The following is a 21,477-nucleotide window of genomic DNA, read 5'->3' on the forward strand; positions in this document are numbered from 1 at the left end:
CTTTCCCATTCCCTCCATCCCTCCAGCCCTCTGTCCCTCCATCCCTCCAACCCTCTGCCAAGCCTTTCCCATTCCCTCCATCCCTGTCCCCTCCATCCCTCCAGCCCTCCAACGAGCCTTTCCCATTCCCTCCAGCCCTCCGCCGAACCTCTGTCCCTCCAGCCCTCTGTCCCTCCACCGAGCCTTTCCCATTCTCTCCTTCCCTCCCTGTCCTCTGTCCCTCCTCCCTCAGCTGAGACTTTCCTATTCCCTCCATCCCTCAATCCCTCTGCCGAGTCTTTCCCATTCTCTCCATCCCTGTCCCCTCCATCCGTCCTCTGAGCCTTTCCCAGTCCCTCTGTCCCTGCACTTTCTCTCTTTCCTTTCCTTTCCAGAGTGTGTTTGGGTTTCAGATCAGGGACCCTCCCCCCAAACAGACCCCCCCCCAACTCTCCCTGCTCCTGCCCCCCGTCTCTGTATCTGCCCCCGTTCCCCTGCTCCCCCCCTCACAGCCCCCCTCGGCCCCTGGGGTCCCGGCTGGGGACTGCAGGTGCTGCAGGGACCCGGCTGGCGAGGCGGGGGGGGGGGACTTTGGGGCTGGAGACTGGGACGGGGGGACGCTGCTCTCCCCTCAAGGGGCTGTGCACTCAGTCGTGGGGGGGGGGGGTCCGGAGCCTGCAGTCCTCCCCTCCCCCCCACCCTGCTCTAGCTGAAAGGGTTCAGCTTTCACCTTGGGGGGGGGCTGCTTCCCTCCCCCTCCCCCCCAACTTTTGCTGCAAACTCGCTGCAGCCCCCCCCCCCCCCCGCGTCCTTCCCAGGGACTCTTGTGTAACTGAGGCTAGCGGCTTCCCCCCCCCCGCGGCATAAATACCTCATGGGAGTCGCAGGGACCCCCCCCCCAGCAAGGATGCTAAGCTGCCCCCCCAATACACCTCCCCCTGATCTCCCCCCCCCTCAGGCGCGGGGGGGCGGGAGGCGGGACAGGCGCGGGGGGGGGAGGGGCTGGGAGCCAGGACGGCTGCCTCAGCAGATCCGGTGGGGGGGGGGAGTGAAGCCCCCCCCCCCGCACCCAGAACCTGCCGCAGCTGGGCTGTGGGGGGCTATGGGACGGCTGAGTGCGGGGGGGTCCACGGGGGGGTAGACTCTGGGGAAGATCCTGAAGGGGGACTGAGGGACTGGTACCGGGGTGCATGCCGAGGGGGGGCTGGTGTGCAGGGTATTGGGGGTGTGGGGGGTACCCCGAAGGGGGTCTCTGGGGCCGGGTGTGAGCTTTCCAGTGGGGGGGGGGCTGGGGGACATTCCAGGGGGCTGGAGTTGAGGGGGTGTCTCAGGCTGGGTGTGGGGGGGATTTGGGGGGCAGGGGGCAGTTCCAGGGGGGTTTGGGGGGCTGGATGTGTGTGAGGGTTCTGGGGGGCCTCAGGCTGGATGTGGGGTTTCTGGGGGGGCTGGCCGTAGTTCCGGGGGGTTCTGGGCGATGGGGGGGGTCAGGGGGTCTGGATGTGGAGGGATTTGGGGGGGCAAGGGGCAGTTCTGGGGGGGGTTGGGGGGCTGGATGTGTGTGAGGATTCTGGGGGGCCTCAGGCTGGATGTGGGGATTCTGGGGGGGGCTGGCGGTAGTTCTGGGGGGGTCAGGGGGTCTGGATGTGAGGGGGGATTTGGGGGTCTGGGGCAGTTCTGGGGGGGTTGGATGTGGGGGGGTTGTGGGGGGTGGGAGTTCGGGGGGGCTGGATGTGTGTGAGGGTTCTGGAGGGCCTCAGGCTGGATGTGGGGGTTCTGAGGGGGGTCTGGCAGTAGTTCCGGGGGGTTCTGGGGGAGTGGGGGTGGGGGTCAGGGGTCTGGATGTGGGGGGGATTTGGGGAATCTGGGGGCAGTTCCGGCAGGGTTGTGGGGGGTGGGGTTGGGGATGGGGGTTCAGGGGGGGCTGGATGTGGGGGGGTGCTAGGGGGGCTGGGTCCCCTCGTTCTGCCCCCTCCCTTCTCTCAATTGCCCCAGTGTGTGGATTTGCCCCCTGGCCCCCAGGCAGCCCAGTCCCGGGGGGCCGGACAGGCTTTGCTCAGGGAGCGTCCCAGGAACTCGCTGACTGTGTGTGTGTGTGTGTGTGTGTGTATGTGTGTGTGTACACTCTGCATGTGTGCGCGCTGTGAGTGTGTGTTTGTGTGCATGCGTACTTGGCGTATGCATGTGGGGAGGGGTTGTGTGTGCATGTGGGTGAGTGCACGCTCGGCGTGCCTGTGTAATTCACTGTGAGTGTGTCCACTGGTGTGTGCGTGTGTATGTGAGTGCTCTCTGTGTGCCTGTGGGCTCTGTGTGTGTGTGTATGTGGCCGTTGGTGTGTGTGTGTATGTGCTGGTGTGTGTTCACTGTATTCCTGTGGGCTGTGTGTGTGTTTGTGTCTATTGGTGTGTGCGTTTGTGTCTATTGGTGTGTGCATGCTTTGTGTGTGTTCACTGTGTGCATGTACGCACTCTCTGTGTGTGTGTGTCCATTGATGTGTGTGTGTGTATGTGCTGGTGTGTGTTCACTGTGTGCATGTACGCACTCTGTGTGTGTGTGTGTGTCCATTGATGTGTGTATGTGCTGGTGTGTGTTCACTGTGTGTGTGTGTCCCCATTGGTGTATGTGCTCTGTGTATGTACATTCTGTTTGCATGGGCATTCTGTGTGCGTGTGTATATGCTGGTGTGTGTGTGCGGTTGTGTGTGCCTTGTGTGTGTTCACCGGGTGTGCGCATTCCCTCTTTGTGTTTCTTTCTCGCTCCTGGGGTCCCTCTTCTGTGTCTAAAATCATCAGCATCCCAGAGCCCCCCTGACACACACCGCCCAACACACACACCCTGACACACATACCCCGACACATGCACACTGACACCCCCCCAACACATACACACACACCACAACGCACACACACACCCTGACACACGTACTCCAACACCCCAACACATAACCCCCAAAACACACACACACACACCCACACAAACACACATACTGACACACACATACCCTGACAGATACATCCCAACACCTACACACACATACACACACTGACAGACACACCCCAACACCCCAACACATACACACACACCCCAACACACACACAGACAGACACACCCCAACACCCCAACACATACACACACACCCCAACACACACACACTGACAGACACACCCCAACACCAACACACACACACACACACACCCCAACACACACACACACACACTGACACATGCACCCCAACACCTGCACACACCCTGACACATACACACCCCGACACACACCCACCCTGACACATACACATACACCCCGACACACACACACCCCGACACACACACACACACCCCGACACACACACACACACACACACACCCTGACACACACACACCGACACACACACACACACACACAATCTGTCCAAGGCTGAGATCCCCCCCCCCCGAATCCAGAGATACTCAGTCAGTTCCTGGGGGGGGGGGGTGCAGCCTCCAGGCCAGGCCAGGCCCCCCCCCGCCTGCTGAGCCAGGAGCTGCTCACAGCCCCCCTCCCTCCACGCAGACCCCTGTCACCCCCCCCAGGTACCCCCCCGCACCCCCCCAGCCGATACTCACTTGTCACTCAACGCCCCCCCCGTTATTGGGGGGGCTCCACCACGTCCCGCGGGGGGGCGGGCGGCGCAGGGCGGCGCGGGGCGAAGGCGGCCGGATCCTGCTGGCGGGGCCCGATCCTGGCGCTGGTCCCTCCCCCCCCCCGCGGCGAACCTGGCGCTGCGGAGCCGCTGCTGCTGCCGCTGCCGAGACTGCGGAGCCGGCTATGACGTCACCGCCCGGGAGGCGGAGCCTGGCCACTCCGGGGGGGGCGGGGGGGCGGATCGGGCCCCCCCACCCGGCACGAGAGGTCAGTGGGGCGCAGTGGGGGGGGGCAGCGCAGGTAGCGGCTGCTGCGGGGGGGGGGGTAGCACGGTCAGTAACTGCAACCCCCCCCCACGCTATGGGGGGCGGCGGGGGGGGGGCCGGCCCAGTCAATGCTTTGAATGCGGAGCCACCTTAGAGACCCTGCAAAGAAATTGCGGGGGGGGCTCTGGGAGGGAAGAGGTGGGGGTGTTGCTGGGGGAGGGGGGAAGAAAGGGGGAGTCTCTGAGGAAGAGGGGGAGTCACTTGGGGGAAGAGGGGGCTCTGGGAGGGAAGAGGTGGGGGTGTTGCTGGGGGAGGGGGGAAGAAAGGGGGAGTCTCTGAGGAAGAGGGGGAGTCACTTGGGGGAAGTGGGGGCTCTGGGAGGGAAGAGGTGGGGGTGTTGCTGGGGGGATGGGGAGTTGCTGGGGGGAGGGGGGAGTCACTGGGGGGATGAGGGGGGCTCTGGGAAGGAAGAGGCGGGGGAGTCACTGGGGGGATGGGGAGTTGCTGGAGGAGGGGGGAAGAAGGGGGAGTTGCTGGGGAGAAGTGGGGGGGGCTCTGGGAGGGAAGAGGTAGGGGAGTTGCTGGGGGAAGGGGGAGTTGCTGGGGGGATGAGGGGGGCTCTGGGAGGGAAGAGGTGGGGGAGTCGCTGGGGCGATGGGGAGTTGCTGGGGGGAAGGGGGAAGTCACTGGGGAGGAGGGGGGAGTCGCTGGAGGGAAAGGGGGGGCGCTGGGAGGAGACCGAGGGGGGATAATGGGGACCACACAGCCTGGTGGGGGGACAGGATCGGGGTTGGGGGGCAGCAAGTGGCTGCATTAACCCTGCAGAGTCAGGAGGGGAGGGGAGCTGGGGGGAGGGGAGAGATGGACCCCAACTACCCGCCCTCCCCCTGTCCAGGTATGCACACAAAACCAAACCCATCCGTTTCACACATCGTGCACACGCTGGTGACACACACACACAGATAGTGCACGCATGCGAAGACATGTCTCTCACACACGCGTGTGCAAATGTGGGAAGCACACAGGTAACAGACACACACACACAAAGCCTCTCACAGCTGCTTGGGTCCTACCCTCAAACTGCCCCTAACCGAGCTGGTAACTGGGGGCCCTGGGGTTGGGGCCCTGGATGTCACTAGTTACCCCCCCTCCCCCCAGCTGGGCAGAGCCCTGGGGGGTGACGGGGGCTGATAATTCATACAGGCCGAGGCCCCCCCCTTGTGGATTTTTCGGCCTTTCAGGGAGTAATTCGGGGACTCCTGAAGATTGTTTGGGGGGGATCAAAATGTGCCCTATGTCCCCCCATAGCGCCAGGTCTCCCCCTCCACGGACTCCCCGCCTGCCCCCCGGGGGCCCTGTTCCCAAACATTCACCCCATCCCCCCACCCCAAATCGGAGTACCCCCTCCCCCCACGCCTGTCGCACTCAGCAGCTGGGGGGAATGGGGAGCTCTGCACGGATAGAGACCAGAAGAGGGGCTTTACATGGGGATAGAGGCCGGGGGTGGGTGGGCTCTATACGGGATAAAGACTGGGGGAGGGCGCTATATAGGGATAGAGACCGGGGGAGGGGCTCTACAGAAGGATAGAAACCAGAGGAGAGGGGAGGGGGTCTACACGGGGATAGCAACTGGGGGAGGGGGGAATGGGCTATACACGGCAATAGAGACCAGGTGTCGGGGGGCTCTACGCGGGGTTAGAGACCGGGGGAGTGGGGAGGGGCTCTACATGGGGGGGGGAGGGGCTCTACAACCCCAGGTCAGTTTCTCAGCCCCGAAGGCCCCACGTGCCCAGGTCCTGGGACCTACAGAGTCTGGCCTGGGGCTGCCCCGAATTCTCTGCCCCTTTGACCTGGAGCCGGCTGGAGCCAGCCCAGCTCCCCTCCCCCCGACCCCGCTTCTTCCCAGGCAGGCTCTGGCCTGCAGCACCGGCCCCCCCGTGCATCTCCGTGGGAGGAGCGGCCGAACTGGGGCTCCTGGCGTCTCTCGGTCTGGGGCAGGTTTTCTGCAGGAAAGGGGGAATGGGGGTTCATGGAGCCCCTGGCATCGGGGGGGGGTTTGCAGGGATGGCTGGATTAGAAGGGGATGGGGGGTACCCAGGGGGACCCCCAAAACCCCTGAGTCCCTGCATCCCTCAATCCTGTGGTATGGGCTGACCTCTGTGTCCCCCAACCCCCGCCTGTCCCCCAACACTCTACTCCCCCCAAACACCCAGCCCCCTACCTGCCCCCAACCCCCCAGCCCCTGCCTGCCGCACAACATCCTACTCCCAAACCCCCTGTCCCTGCCTGCTCCCTCAACACTCTACCCCTCCAAACACCCAGCCCCCCACCTGCCCCCAAACCCCCAGTCTCCGCCTGCTCCCCCAACTCCCCTACCCTCCCAAACCCCCAGCCCCCTACCTGCCCCCAACCCCCCAGCCCCTGCCTGCCCCCCAACATTCTACCCCAAAACCCCCTGCCCCTGCCTGCCCCCCAATACCCAACCCCCCCAAACACCCAGCCCCCCCGCTTGCCCCCAAACACCCAGCCCCCTGCCCTGCCCAGCAGTGAAGACCAGTCAGGCCCTTGGTAACCAGCTCTGTTTATTGACGGCTTGGCCCAGCCCCGGGGCCCCCCGGCTCCGCTGGAGAATTAGTGGGGGTGTGGGGGTGTAGGTGTGGGGGGGGCGGTTGGCTGATGCGGGGCGCAGTCCAAGCCAGGAGCCTGCCAAAGTCAGCAGAAGCCGGGTTACGAACCAACGGGAATTTTCGGAAGCGGGAATTCTCAGATTGTTTTTTATGAAGACTGTGTGTGCCTCAGTTTCCCCGACGTCAGGCCCTGCCGTGGCACGGATGCCTGCTCGCCGGTTCCCCGTCCGGCCTGGGAACGTGGCAAAGGCCTGGTGCTTTCGGGAACATGTGGTGCCACAAACCCACTCCAGCCCAGAGTGACGGCACCAGCCCAGGCCCTGTGGGCGGACACCCCGCCCCCTCCTGAGGCCGGGAAGCCGGGACGATGGACAGGGAGGTTTTGGAGGGGCCGGGTCAGTAAGTCACTGCATCGGGGCGTGATTGTGCCGGTGGAGAGACGCTGCCGAGCGAGCTGCTCCATAGTGACGGGCACATATGTGTTAGCGTGTAGCCACGGAGCTGGGACACCTTCGCCACCCGAGTCAAGTGCTGGGGAGAGCTGCCGAGCCGCCTGTCTGTGTCCCGGAGTCACGGGGCGACGCTCTGACCTGCTCCCTACGAAGCCAGGCAGGACTCTGGGGGGTCCTCCTCTCTCGGAGCAGACTGTCCCCGGGCAAGAAGCTGCCACAGTTTCCACCGTCCTGGGGCTGAGCCCGGAGCATTCAGCATCCCCGTCCCCCTGTGCGCCTCCCGCAGCGAGTCCGTCCGGGGGGGTTCTGGGGGAGTCAGAGGGTCCTGCCCCCCAACTCCGCAGTCAGACGTGACTCTCAGCCAGCCGGGAATACAGACGGTTTATTAGCCGACAGGAACAGCCCAATACAGAGCTTGTGGGTACAGAGACCAGGACCCCTTAGTCTGGTCCATCTTGGGGCAGGGAGGCCAGAGCCCCATCTGGCCCCCCTCCATTTCCCCGGCCAGCTCCAAACCGAAACCCCCTCCAGCCGTCTCCCCCAGCCTTCCCCGACCCGCTCCTCCAGCCTTTGTCCACTTTCCTGGGCAGAAGGTGTCACCCGGCCCCAGCCCCCTCCAGGCTCAGGTATCGCCCCTCAAGTGAAGTCACCCCCTGCTATCCCATCCCCCATGCAGACAGTCCCAGTACAACTCCCCTGCGACATCCCCAGGTCAATCCGCCCCACTCCCTGCCCCGTCACAGACGGCACATGGAGAGAGCCCACAGATACTCACGGGACGGACACACAGATAGCACACACGGACACTTACGGAGGACGCATGAACACACACGGGGAGGACACATGGATGACTCATGGACACACCCAGGGAGGACTCATGAACACACACGGGAAGGACACACGGACACGCATGGGAAGGACACCACCCATGGACACACGGGAAAGACACACGGACACATGGGGAGAGCCCACGGACACACATGGGAAGGACACATGGATACACAGAGAACACACGGACACACACACAAGGAGGACACATGGACACACATGGGAAGGACACACAGACACACACGGAGAGAGGCCACAGACACACACGGGAAGGACACAGAGACACACATGGGGAGAACACACGGGAAGGACACACGGACACACACGGGGAGGACACACATGGGGAGAGGCCACAGGCACACATGGGAAGGACACATGGACACACGGGAAGGACACAGAGACACACATGGGGAGGACACATGGACACACACAGGGAGGACACACATGGGGATAGGCCACGGGCACACACGGGAAGGACACATGGACACATAAGAAGGACAAAGAGACACACATGGGGAGGACACACAGACACACACGGGGAGGACACACATGTGGATAGGCCACAGGCACACACGGGAAGGACACATGGACACATAAGAAGGACAAAGAGACACACGTGGGGAGGACACACGGACACACACGGGAAGGACACACGGACACTCCACTCCATGTTTTCCCATGTCTGTGACCCGGCGGGCTGAGCAGGTGATTGCTTGGTGGCAGGGCCTGGCTTTGCTGACTGGTTTCGGGCCCTGGCCGCCCCGCTCCAGCCTCTCTCTCTGACGCCCTAGAGCATGGGGAGTGGGGGGGGGGGGAGTTGAGGGGGGTCTGTGCTGGAGGGGGGGCAGGAGGGCCCCGATTAACTCTGTACCTCGGTTTGCTGCTCAGACATTAAGGCCTCACCCCAAAGCAACCCCTCCCCCCGCTCTGATCACTAGTCCCCACTCCCCTCCCAGAGCCGGGGAGAGAACCCAGGAGTCCTGTTGTGACGAAGTGGGACTGTTCTTAATGTTTTCTCTGAATACTGTGTGGGTGCCTCAGTTTCCCCTATGCATTTCTCGAGTGTCTGGGGGGGGTGATTGTTGCAGAGCCCTAGGGGGGCCAGTGTGACCGGCCTGTCTCCTGGCAACTGATGGCCTGGGCCCCTCCCCTGCAAAGTTGCCAACCAAAGATGTTAAAAAACAAAGAGATCAGGTGAGCTCCTGGCCCAGGAAAGAGACAAAGGCAGAGGAGGGGCTGGAGAGTTTTCAGTTTGGAGCTGGCTGGGGGAATGGAGGGGAGGCCAGACAGACCTCCTGGCCTCCCCTGGCCCCCCAAGATGGACCTGACTGAGGGGTCCTGTGGTCTGTACCTGCAAGACCTGCCTTGAACTGTGTTCCTGTCGGCTAAATAAACCTTCTGTGTCACTGGCTGCCTGAGAGTCCCGGTGAATTGCAGGAAGCCGGGGGTGCAGGGCCCTGACTCCCCCAAACTCTGTGACACCTGGTTCCCAGCCCCCCCTGCTCTAACCACTGGACCCCACTCCCCTCCCAGAGCCAGGGAGAGAACCCAGGAGTCCTGGTTCCCAGCTGTGACAGAGAAAGGAGTAGGAAGTATTAACCTGATAATGGTGCAGGGGAGTTTTACTAGTTTACTGTCTTCTGCTAACACAATTTCCCTGGGGTGCTGCACCAGTACTAGATGGGGATGGGAACAAGGAGGTGACTTCACTGCGGGATGATACCTGAGGGCCGGCACCTAAAGGGTGTCAGTTTCCCTGCGTAACCTGAGCCCAGGAGAGGGCTGGGGCCAGGTGACACCTGCCCGGGAAACTGGACAAAGGCTGGAGGAGGAGGGGGGGGCTGGGGGAGGCGGCTGGAGCGAGTTTCAGTTTGGAGCTGGCTGGGGAGACGGGGAGAGGCCCAGAACCTGGATCTGGGGTCCCTGCCCCCCAAGAGGGACCTGACTGAGGGGTCCTGGTTTCCTGTACCCACAAGCTCTGGTTTGGGTTGTTCCTGTCGGCTAATAAACCGTCTGTGTTCCCGGCCGGCTGGCGCATCGCAGGAAGTGGGGGGTGCAGGGCCCCGACACCCCCACTCCGAGACAACTGGCAGAGGCGGGATCTACTGCACCCCGTGGACCGAGCATCCTGCAGTGAGTCAGTGGGGAGCAGTAAAACGAAGGGGGATTGACGAGGCCAGGCCTGCTGAAGGCTCAGAGAGGAGCTAGGCTTAACCCCTAGCTGGGTGACCAGCGAGAAGGGCTGTTGCAGGAACGGGGTCCCCTGGCGAGCGGTGCCAGGGGCAGAGGAGTCTGCGGCTTGACCCTGGCAGAGAGGGGGTGACCTGGAGAAGGGTGGCACAGTCGGGGTCTTCCTGGAAACCATGGGGAGCTGAGAGCACCCAGGCCTGCGAGTGCCAGCAGGGAGATGTATCTCCATCGCCTTAAGGGGGAGCTGGTGGAGCTGTGCAAGCAGAGGGGGCTGCGCATTGGGAAGCTCACCAAAGCACAGCTGATTACCCAGCTGGAGGACCACGATCGCTCGGAGGAGCTAATGCCTGTCCCCGAGAGAAGCCGCCTGGTGTCTGTCCCGGCTGGGAGGGGTTGGACTGATGCCAAGGGCACCCGAGGCCCCTCCGATCTATGGCTGGGGCGGGGCTGGAAGGAGTGACACGAACCCCGGGGGCACCGTGACCCCCGCGGCCAGCAGGGGATCCTCACGACCAAGTTCCCCGTCACTGGAGCTGAGGCGGCTGGAACGGGAGAGGGAGAGAAAACTGGAAGAGTGGGAGGATGAGGAGAAACAGCAGCAGCATGAGCTGGAGCTGGCGAGGCTGAGGCACAGAGAGCCCCCCGCTGCGGTGAGCGAGGGGGGACCCAGGACTGCCTGGGGCTTTGATCAGCGCATCCTGTCCCCGTGTGAGGAAGGGCAGCACATAGGTGAATTCCTGACGGCCTCTGAGAAGGCCTGCGAGCTGCACAGGATTGACCCTGCTGGCAGGTTCCGGTTTCTCACCCCCTTACTGAACCCCAAAGCTGTGGGGCTGTACAGCCGAATGGAAGGGGCGGAGACAGGGGACTATGAACTGTTCAAACAGGCCCTGCTCCACGCGTTGGGGCTGACTCCCGCGGTGTACCGGAAAAAGTTCCGGAGTCTGCGTAAAACCCCTGAGGTCACATACCTAACACTGGCTCTCCGGATGCAGGGATACGCCAGCAAGTGGGCAGATGGGGCCCAGACGAAGGAGGACTTGCTTGACCTAGTTGTCCTGGAGCACGTGTATGAGCGGTGCCCACCCGACCTGAGGCGATGGTTGTTGGACCAGAAGCCAGAGAACCCGCAGCACGCAGGGCGGCTGGCCGACGAGTTTGTGGACAGTCAGGGAGGGGATGACAGGGAGGAGTCCCAAAGGAACCGGCCCACCACAATGCAGAGAGAGAGTCACGCTGGGACCTCCCAATGGGGGAATATGGAGAACCCCCTCCCAAGGGGAACATCCAGCGTCAGGACCAACCGCCAACGGAAGGTGATTTGTTATCACTGTGGCCAGAGAGGCCACATACGGCCCCAGTGCCCCAAGCTCAAGGACAGACTGTGCAGACCGGACCCACACCGGGTCAACTGGGCGAGGGAGGAGGGGCAGGCTCCCCAGGCAGGGGGGGCTGGCAGCTTCCCAACGGCTCAGGAGGGAGAAGTGCCCCAGACCACCTCCCCAGTTTACAGGGGGGACATGGGGCTGTCCCTGCGGAGCGAGTGCCTTGTTCCCCTGGAGGTGGATGGGAGGAAGGTCAATGGATACTGGGACACGGGCGCAGAGGTGACGCTGGCCCGACCCGAGGTGGTGGCCCCAGATCGTGTGATGCCCGATACCTACCTGACCCTGCTGGGGGTGGGCGGGACCCCATTCAAGGTGCCCATGGCGAGGGTACATCTGAAATGGGGGGCCAAGGAGGGCCCTAAGGACGTGGGGGTGCACCACCATTTGTCCACTGATGTGTTGATGGGGGGTGTGACCTAGAGGACTGGCCAAGCAGCCCTCAGAACACCCTGGTCATGAGCCGTAGCCAGAGCCGGCGAGGGGCACGACGCCCTGACCTCGGGGAGGGTACCTCGCTGGAGGCACAGGACCCTACCCGGGTGGGGAGGGAACACCCAGGGACAAGGCTCAGAGGGGCTGCATCTTCCGACCCAGCCGGCGAGAGGGAGCAGGCCCCCATCCCTTCCCCAGCTGCTGAGTTCCAGGCCGAGTTACAGAGGGATCCCTCCTTGTGGAAGATAAGGGACCTGGCCGACCTCAATGCGGTACAGACCATGGGACGAGGTGGCCGGAAAAGGTTCCTGTGGGAGAAGGGGTTCCTGTACCGAGAATGGGCTCCCCCAGGGAAAATGGAGTCGGGGGGATCAGGAGGCAGCTGGTGGTACCCCAGAAGTATCGCCGCCAGCTGCTGTGCCGGGCCCATGACATTCCCCTCTCAGGGCACCAGGGAACCTGGCGTACCCAGCAGAGGCTGCTACGGAGCTTTTACTGGCCTGGGGTCTTTACTATCGTCCAACAGTACTGCGGATCCTGTGACCCCTGCCAGCGGGTGGGGAAGGCCTGGGACAAGGGTAAAGCAGCGTTGAGGCCTTTGCCCATCATAGAGGAGCCTTTCCAGAAGGTGGCCATGGACATAGTGGGACCTGTCAGCCAGACGACCTGGTCAGGGAAGAAATACATCCTGGTGGTGGTAGATATCGCTACCCGCTACCCCGAGGCGGTGGCCTTGTCCTCTATCGAAGCAGACACTGTGGCGGATGCGCTGCTGACCATCTTCAGCCGAGTGGGGTTCCCCAAGGAAGCCTTGACAGACCAGGGATCCAACTTCATGTCGGCCCTGCTCCGGTGCTTGGGGGAGAAATGTGGGGTCCGGCACACCAAGGGGCTGGTGGCGAGGTTCAATGGGACGCTAAAGGTGATGCTGAAAACCTTTACGGACCAGCACCCGCAGGACTGGGACACGTATTTACCCTGCCTGCTGTTCGCGTACAGGGAAGTGCCCCAGGAGTCTACCGGGTTTTCGCCTTTCGAACTGTTATACGGCAGGCGGGTAAGAATCTGGCCAGAGCCCAGAGGAAGCAGAAGGTCTGGTATGACCGCACGGCGCGGGCCCGCGCCTTCGCCACCGGGGATCAGGTGATGGTGCTCATCTCCGTGAGAAAAAACAAACTCCAGGCCACCTGGGAAGGGCCCTTCAAGGTTGTCAAGAAGCTAAAGGAGGTAAACTATGTGGTGGAGCTGTCGAACCGGGCACACCACCACCGGGTGTACCATGTGAATATGATGAAGCCATATTATGACAGGGGGAATGTGGTGGTGGCCGTGTGTGGGCATGGGGAGGAGCAGGGGGATGACCCGTTAGTAGATCTATTCCCTGGGAAAAGAGGTGGCTCCCCCCAGAAACAATTCCCCTCTCGGATCGGCTGACCCACGCCCAGCAAGGTGAGACGGGGCGTGCCTCAGTTTCCCTGGGGTACTGCACCAAAACTAGATGGGGACGGGAAATAAGGGGGTGACTTCGCCGAGCAATGATACCTGATGGCCAGCATGGAAGGGGTGGCAGTTGCCCAGCGTAACCTGGGGGGGGGGGGGAACAGGTGACACCTGGACAAAGGCTGGAGGCGGGGCTGGGGGCGTGGCTGGGGGAGGCAGTGGGAGGGGGTTTCAGTTTGGGGCTGGCTGGGTGGGGGAGGCCAAGAACCGGGGTCTGGGCTCCCCACCCCCCAAGAGGGACCTGGCTGAGGGGTCCTGTTTTCCGTACCCTGTTCCTGTCGTCTAATAAAGCTTCTGAGAGTCCTGGTGAATCTCAGGAAGTGGGGGGTGCAGGGCCCTGACTCCCTGCAACTTCGTGACACCAGCCCCGCGCCCCCCCCCCGCGCTCTAACCACTAGACCCCCCCTCCCCTCCCGGAGCTGCCGGTGGAACCCAGGCGTCCTGAGGCCCCGGTGTGTGTTGTGGGCTGGGGGTGCTCAGGGCTGGGGGGTGGGTTTTGGGGCTCCCCGTGGTGCTGGGTGGGGGCGTCTCTCGCGGTGCCGGGGGAGGGGGCGACTTGGCCCGCGCCAGCCCCACGCGGTCCCGGTCCCGGTCGAACACCGTGTAGTACTGGCCCAGGAAGACGTCCCCGAAGATCCAGAGGGGGCCGGCGGGGGGGGCCACGTCCAGGGCCATGAACCCGCTGATGCAGATGGTGATGCCCAGCTGTGTCACCTGGGGGGGGGAGATGGGGGAGGGGGTCAGGCGGGGCCTGGGCCCTGTGGGGCAACCCTTCCCCCTTGGGTGCCCAGCACAGCACCCCCTGACCCCCCTCCCCCCCATGAGCCCATCCCATCCCACGCCCCCCTCCCCGCAGGCCCAGCGCCCCCCAGCACTGACTCCTTGCCCCCCATGGGCCCATGCCCCCTCACCCCGTGAGCCCAGTGTCATCCCCTGCCCCCCCTTGCCCCCAATGGGCCCATCCCACGCCCCTCTCCACCCCAGGCCCAGCGCCCCCCCAGCACTGCCCCCTCCCCCCCTTGGGCCCAGCGCCCTCCAGCATGACACCCCCTGGCCCCCCTCTCCACCCCTCAGGCTAGACAATCCCAGCAGCTGCCCCCAGCCCGCCATGGGCCAAGCCTGTCCCAGCATCGCCCCCGGGGGGGCCTCACCTTCAGCATGTACTGCTCCCCCGTCAGGTTGAAGGGCTTCCCGCCCAGCACGAAGGAGACCTCGGGCAGGCCTGGGAGCTGGTCGCAATCCAGCAGGTACTGGTGGAGAGCGTGGGAGGTGTGTGTGGGGGTGTTAGACAGCCCCCCCACCACAGCCAGCAGGGGGCGCAGCATGCTCGAGAACCCAGGAGTCCTGGCTCCCAGCCCCCCCTGCTCTAACCACCAGACCCCGCTACCCTCCCAGAGCCGGGGAGAGAACCCAGGAGTCCTGGCTCCCAGCCCCCCCTGCTCTAACCACCAGAGCCCGCTACCCTCCCAGAGCAGGGGAGAGAACCCAGGAGTCCTGGCTCCCAGCCCCGCCCCCCCGGCTCTAACCCCTAGGCCCCTTGGCTAGAACCCAGGCATCCGGCCCCCTTACCTGCCCCCCGTGGGCGTGGAAGGGCCCCAGGGCTTTGTGCAGCCGCTTGATCTCCTTGATGGGCCCAGTGATGAGGGAGGTGCCCGTGTCCACAATGGCCTGGCAGCCCCCCCGGCAGAGAGCCGGCCCCTTGCGCCCGTGCCGCCCCCGGGACTTCTTCACCCGGATCCTGCGGAGAGGGGAGGCCGGGCGGGGGTCAAGGGGAGGATGGGGGTTCAGGGGGTGGGGAGTGATTTGGGGGCTGGATGGGGGTTCAAGGGTGGGCTTGGGGGGTTGAGTGTGGGGGTCCGGGCCTGGTTTTTGGGACCGAGCCGGGGGCCAGGGGTAGTTTGGGGGGGCTAGGAGTGGTTTGGGGGGCAGGGGGCTCTGGGATCAGTGGTCCCAGGGGGGTCGGGTGGACCTCCAGGAGTAATTCTGGGGGGTTGGGGGCATCGGGGGGGAGGGTCAGGGGAGCTGTCTGTTGGGTGGGGGTCAAGTGGCCTGTGGGTCAGGTGAGGGTCCAGGGCTGTACTGAGGGCTGGGTGGGGGGGTGTCTGGAGGTTGGGTGGGGGTCCAGAGGGATTGGGGGACCCTGGAGGGTTCTGGGAGTCAGGTGGGGGTCCAGGGTGTTGGGGATGGTCCAGAGGCTCAGGGGTGGGGGGTGTCTGTGACGAACTGGGACTGTTCTTGCTGGGGTGTGGGAATGCTGACAGGGGAGTGTGACTAGGATGGTCTGCATCGGGGGATGGGAGTCGGCCCAAGGGAACATACCTGAGTGTGTAACATGAGAACCCAGGAGGGGGTTGGAGGCCAGGTGACTCCGGGGCCCGGGAAACTGAACAAAGGCTGTGGGAGGGGTCGCTGAAGGAGAGTGCTGGAAGCAGGCTGGAGAGATGGCTGGGAGGCAGAGATGGCTCTGACCCCCCAAAGGGGGGTGGGCTGGCATGCCCTGGGACCCCAAGCTGGACCTAACTGAGGGGGGCCCTGTTGTCTGTGCCTGCAAGACCTGTCTTGGACTGTATTCCTGTCATCCAAATAAACCTTCTGCTTTACTGGCTGGCTGAGAGTCATGGTGAATCGCAGGACGCCGGGGATGCAGGGCCCTGAGTCCCCCAATACTCCGTGACAGTGTCAAAGGGCTCGTGGGGCAGTTCTGGGCCCCGGGAGGGGTCCTTGGGGGGTCCAAAGGGTTGGGGAGGTCTGAGGAGGGATCTGAGGGTCAGGTGGAGGCCCAGGGGGTCAGGGGGGATCCAAGGCTCGGGGGGGTGGTACTGAGGACTGGGAGGGTTTTCAGGGGGGTCCAGAGAGTTGGGGAGGTCTGGGAGGTTCTGGGGGGCTCCGGAGGCTTTAGGGGGTTCTGGGGGGCTCTGGAGGCTTTAGGGGGGTCCGGGGGGTACTCACTTGTCCACCTTGATCTGCCAGTAGGCCTTGCGGGACACGGGCACGTAATGCAGCTCCCCCTCGTACAGCCCCGGATCCATGCCCCCCAGCAGCAGCTCGCCCCCGTCCTCCGCCGAGCCCCTGCAAACCGGGAGTGAGAGAGAGCTTGGGGGCTGGGGATCTCAGGCAGGAGGGTGCGGGGGGCAGGGGGGCTGGCTGGGGTGTTGGCCAAGGGATGGGGAACTCGGGTGCTGGGGGGCTTTGGGGGGGCAGGGCCTGGGCTCCTGGGGGCATTGGGGGTGGGGTGCTGGTGGGAATGAGGGTTTGGGGATGGGGGGATGGGTTGGGCACTGGGGGTCTGGGGACACTGTGGGGGGGGGGGGACTCCGGGGCTGGACACCAGGGGGCTCATGGGTCCGGGCACTGGGAGTCCAGGGATACCAGGGGGCTCCAGGTGCTCCAGGGTCCAGGCGCCGGGGGGCTCTGGAGTCGAAGGGCACGGAGGGACTCAGGGGTCTGGGCGCTGGGGGGCTCTGGGGTTGAGGGACACTGGGGGGCTCTGGGGTCGAAGGGCACGGAGGGACTCAGGGGTCTGGGCGCTGGGGGGCTCTGGGGTTGAGGGACACTGGGGGGCTCTGGAGTCGAAGGGCACGGAGGGACTCAGGGGTCTGGGCGCTGGGGGGCTCTGGGGTTGAGGGACACTGGGGGGCTCTGGGGTCGAAGGGTACTGGGGGGCTCTGGGGTCGAAGGGCACTGGGAGCTCAGGGGTCTGGGTGCCGGGGGGCTCTGGGGTCGAAGGGCGCCAGGGGGCTCTGGGGTTGGGGGGCTCTGGGGTCCAGGCGCCGGGGGTTTGACCTGCGGAGGTGGAAGGAGAAGATGTTCTGGTCCAGCAGCCCCTGCGCCATCATGCTGTCGAAGACTGGGGTGACCCCACGCACCGAGAGGACGGGGTACCCCATCCCCAGGATCCCGTCGAACTTGGTTACCGCAAACACCAGCCCTGGCAGGTCCACGGCCTCGGCGAACGTCTGGTTCTCCACCGTCAGGTTGGACACCTGGGAGCAGAGCTGGCATGGAACCCAGGAGTCCTGGCTCCTGGCCCCTCCCCCCACTCTAATCACTAGACTCCCACTGCTCTCCCAGAGCTGGAGAGAGAACCCAGGAGTCCTGGCTCCCAGCCCCCCTGCTCTAACCACTAGCCCCCACTCCCCTCCCAGAGCCGGGGAGAGAACCCAGGAGTCCTGGCCCCCAGCCCCACGCCCCCCCTGCTCTAACCACCAGCCCCCACTCCCCTCCCAGAGCCGGGGAGAGAACCCAGGAGTCCTGGCTCCCAGCCCCCCTGCTCTAACCACCAGACCCCACTCCCCTCCCAGAGCCGGGGAGAGAACCCAGGAGTCCTGGCTCCCAGCCCCTCGCCCCCCCCTGCTCTAACCACCAGCCCCCACTCCCCTCCCAGAGCCGGGGAGAGAACCCAGGAGTCCTGGCTCCCAGCCCCCCTGCTCTAACCACCAGACCCCACTCCCCTCCCAGAGCCGGGGAGAGAACCCAGGAGTCCTGGCTCCCAGCCCCCCCTGCTCTAACCACCAGCCCCCACTCCCCTCCCAGAGCCGGGGAGAGAACCCAGGAGTCCTGGCTCCCAGCCCCCCCTGCTCTAACCACTAGCCCCCACTCCCCTCCCAGAGCCGGGAGAGAACCCAGGCGTCCGGGCCCCCACTCACGGTGATCGTGTCCTGGCTCAGGAAGCCCTTCAGGCTGCCGCTCCCATAGCGGATGGAGAACTTGGTGTGGTTCCGTTTGTGGGTGCAGGAGAAGAGCGAGTAGTAGTGAGTGTGCACCCCTGGGGGGACGGGGGGGTCAGGAGAGACAGACGCAGCCCCCCCGACAGAGCCCCCCATGCACCCCTGGGGGGACGGGGGGGTCAGGAGAGACAGACGCAGCCCCCCCCCGACAGAGCCCCCCATGCACCCCTGGGGGGACGGGGGGGTCAGGAGAGACAGACGCAGCCCCCCCCCGACAGAGCCCCCCATGCACCCCTGGGGGGATGGGGGGGGTCAGGAGAGACAGACGCAGCCCCCCCCCGACAGAGCCCCCCATGCACCCCTGGGGGGACGGGGGGGGGTCAGGAGAGACAGACGCAGCCCCCCCCCAACAGAGCCCCCCATGCACTCCTGGGGGGACGGGGGGGTCAGGAGAGACAGACGCAGCCCCCCCGACAGAGCCCCCCCATGCACCCCTGGGGGGACGGGGGGGGTCAGGAGAGACAGACGCAGCCCCCCCGACAGAGCCCCCCCATGCACCCCTGGGGGGACGGGGGGGTCAGGAGAGACAGACGCAGCCCCCCCCGACAGAGCCCCCCATGCACCCCTGGGGGGACGGGGGGGTCAGGAGAGACAGACGCAGCCCCCCCCTGACAGAGCCCCCCATGCACCCCTGGGGGGACGGGGGGGACAGGAGAGACAGACGCAGCCCCCCTGGGGGGGGAGGGGGGGACAGGCCGGACGGACGCAGCCCCCCTGGGGGGAGAGGGGGGGACAGGCCGGACGGACGCAGCGAGAGGGGGGGACAGGCCGGACGGACGCAGCCCCCCTTGGGGGAGAGGGGGGGACAGGCCGGACGGCGCCCCCCAGCCCGCCCAGGCCCCACTCACAGCACGCCAGGTGCAGGAGGCAGCAGCGAGCCGAAGGCACCCACAGGTCGGACGAGCCCGTGTCGAAGACGACGGTGAAGCGCTGCGGGGGCGTCCCGACCCCGATCTCCCCATAGTACTGGGTCTGGGGGGTTCAGCGCCGAGGGTCAGCGGCCAGCCCGGCTCCCCAGAGCCGCCTCCCCCTCCCAGCCCGGCCCCCCAGAGCCGTCCCCGCCCCCCCGGCCCCACAGAGCGCCCCCCTCTCCCAGCCCCAGCCCCCCAGTGCTGTCCCCTGCCCCCCAGCCCTAGCCCCACTGAGCCCCGTCCCCTGCTCCCAGCCCCGACCCCACAGAGCCCCTGCCCTCTCCCAGCCCCGGCCCCCCAGTGCCATCTCCGTCCCCTAGTCCGGGCCCCACAGAGCCCCTGCTCCCTCCCAGCCCCCCAGTGCCGTCTCCAGCCCTACAGACTCCTCCCAGCCCCCCAAACCACCCCCAGCCCCCAGCGTAAGCCCTTTCCCCCCCAAACCACCCCCCAGCACAGCCCCCTGCCCCCCACATCCTCACGTCCATGTAATTGTGCAGACGCTGTGGGGCAGCTGAGCGGCTGTGGGGCCCCCTGCCGGGCCCTCCACCAGCCCCCAGGTCGGCGATGGGGAGCCCCGTCCCACCGAACCGGCTCCGGACCGAAGGGAACTTCCGCAGGGGAATTCTGCCGTAGGGAGGGGGGGGTCAGTGCAGGGAAACCACGGGACCCCCCCAGGACCTCCCCAAACCCCCTCCCCTCCCAACCAGCCAGTCCCTGCCCTGGGGCCGGATGGAGCCAGCGCCCCCCTGGAGGGGACAGGCCCCTGCCCCAGTCCCCGCCCCCCTGAGCCAGACAGTCCCCGCCCTGGGGCCAGGTGGGAGCAGCGGAGGTACCAGTCCCACGCAGGGGCCTGGAACTGGCCGGACTGGTCGGGAGACTGGCTGGGTGAGGCGGGGCGCCGGAACCGCCAGCGTGTGGGGCACCGGGAGCCTTTGATCTGCTGTGCCAGGCAGCCCCTGCCCAGGGTGGCACCTGCGTCATCCTGGCCGTGACCCCGCTCGCCCCCTCCTTCCCTCAGCTGGGAGAGAACCCAGGAGTCCTAGTTCCCAGCCACCAGTTCTAACCACTAGACCCCACTCCCCCCCCCCAGCTAGGGAGAGAACCCAGGAGTCCTGGTTCCCAGCCCCCCGTGCTCTAACCACTAGACCCCACTCCCCTCCCAGAGCCAGGGAGAGAACCCAGGAGTCCTAGTTCCCAGCCCCCCGTGCTCTAACCACTAGACCCCACTCCCCTCCCAGAGCCAGGGAGCGAACCCAGGAGTCCTGGTTCCCAGCCCCCTCCCCCTAACCACTAGCCCCCACTCCACTCCCAGAGCCAGGGAGAGAACACAGGAGTCCTGGCCCCCAGCCCCCACTGTTCTAACCACTAGACCCCAGCCCCCTCCCAGAGCCAGGGAGTGAACCCAGGAGTCCTGGCTCCCAGCCCCCTCCCCCTAACCACTAGCCCCCACTCCACTCCAGAGCCAGGGAGAGAACCCAGGAGTCCTAGCTCCCAGCCCCCCCTGCTCTAACCACTACGCCCCACTCCCCTCCCAGACAGGACCCAGGCGTCCGGGGCCCTCACCGGATCAGCGCCTGGGTGCCGAGCGCCAGCAGCAGGAGGGCGGCCCAGCCCGGGGCCCCCATGGTGTCTGGTGCGGCGGCGGCTGTCAGCCCGTCTGTCCCCGGGCCAGTGAGCCGCTCAGCCCCCGCCGGCCCCGCCTCCTCTCCCTGGCCGGGTCACCTGGGGTGCAGCGTCTGATTGGCCCAGCCCTCCTGGGGTGCAGCGTCTGATTGGCCCAGGCCTCCTGGGGTGCAGCACCCCATTAGTCCTGGCTCTGCCAGCAAGGCGGGCCGCGGGCGGGGTGTCACCGGGTGAGCCCCACGGCCTGATTGGGGGCAGGAGCTGGGCGCTGGGCCAGGGGATCGAGGGGGAGCTCCTGCCCCTCGGCCCCCCTCAAACCCTGCCCCCTTCCCCACAGCTCCATAGACCCACAGCCCTCCAACCTGTACCATAACCCTCCCCACCCCACATCCCTATAACCCTCCCCGCAGCCCCATAACCCTCCCCACAACCCACAACCTGTACCATAACACTCCCCACCCCACAGCCCTATAACCCTCCCCGCAGCCCCATAACCCTCCCCACAACCCACAACCTGTACCATAACTCTCCACACCCCCACAGCCCTATAACCCTCCCCACAGCCCTATAGCCCTCCCCACCCCCTTCCCCGCAGCCCCATAGCCCTCCCCACAGCCCCCAACCTGTACCATAACCCTCTGCAGCCCCACAGCACCTCCCCATCCCCTTCTTCACAGCCCCATAATCCTCCCCACAGCCCCCCAACCTGCACCATAACCCTCCCCACCCCCACAGCCCTATAACCCTCCCCACAGCCCCATAGCCATCCCTGCCCCCTTCCCCACAGCCCCCAACCATAACCCTCTCCCTCCCCCCAAACACCTCCCCACAGCCTCCTCCCCACCCCTTCCCCAGGGCCCCATAGCCCTTCCCACAGCCCCCAAACTTTACCATAACCCTCCGTATCCCCACAGTCCCTCCCCACCCCTTCCCCCA

The 21,477-nt window shown here is 65.5% G+C and overlaps 2 protein-coding genes across 2 annotated transcripts; one reads left to right on the forward strand and one right to left on the reverse strand.

Annotated features, from left to right (window-relative positions):
- The first annotated feature begins 7,414 nt into the window (after positions 1-7,414).
- Positions 7,415-9,600, forward strand: LOC128829527 (filaggrin-2-like). Its single transcript, XM_054014992.1, is given in 2 exon segments — positions 7,415-8,232; positions 8,235-9,600. Coding segments are annotated over 2 exon segments (684 nt in total). The 5' UTR covers positions 7,415-7,785; the 3' UTR covers positions 8,472-9,600.
- Positions 9,601-13,450: 3,850 nt separating this feature from the next.
- Positions 13,451-20,847, reverse strand: NAPSA (napsin A aspartic peptidase). Its single transcript, XM_054014990.1, is given in 10 exon segments — positions 13,451-13,754; positions 13,757-13,994; positions 14,432-14,530; positions 14,850-15,018; positions 16,230-16,349; positions 17,064-17,263; positions 17,927-18,045; positions 18,856-18,979; positions 19,398-19,542; positions 20,482-20,847. Coding segments are annotated over 10 exon segments (1,356 nt in total). The 5' UTR covers positions 20,544-20,847; the 3' UTR covers positions 13,451-13,674.
- Between the last annotated feature and the right edge of the window lie 630 nt (positions 20,848-21,477).

The sequence above is a fragment of the Malaclemys terrapin genome (genome assembly GCF_027887155.1).
Source record: "Malaclemys terrapin pileata isolate rMalTer1 chromosome 20 unlocalized genomic scaffold, rMalTer1.hap1 SUPER_20_unloc_2, whole genome shotgun sequence".
Lineage (NCBI taxonomy): Eukaryota > Metazoa > Chordata > Testudines > Emydidae > Malaclemys > Malaclemys terrapin.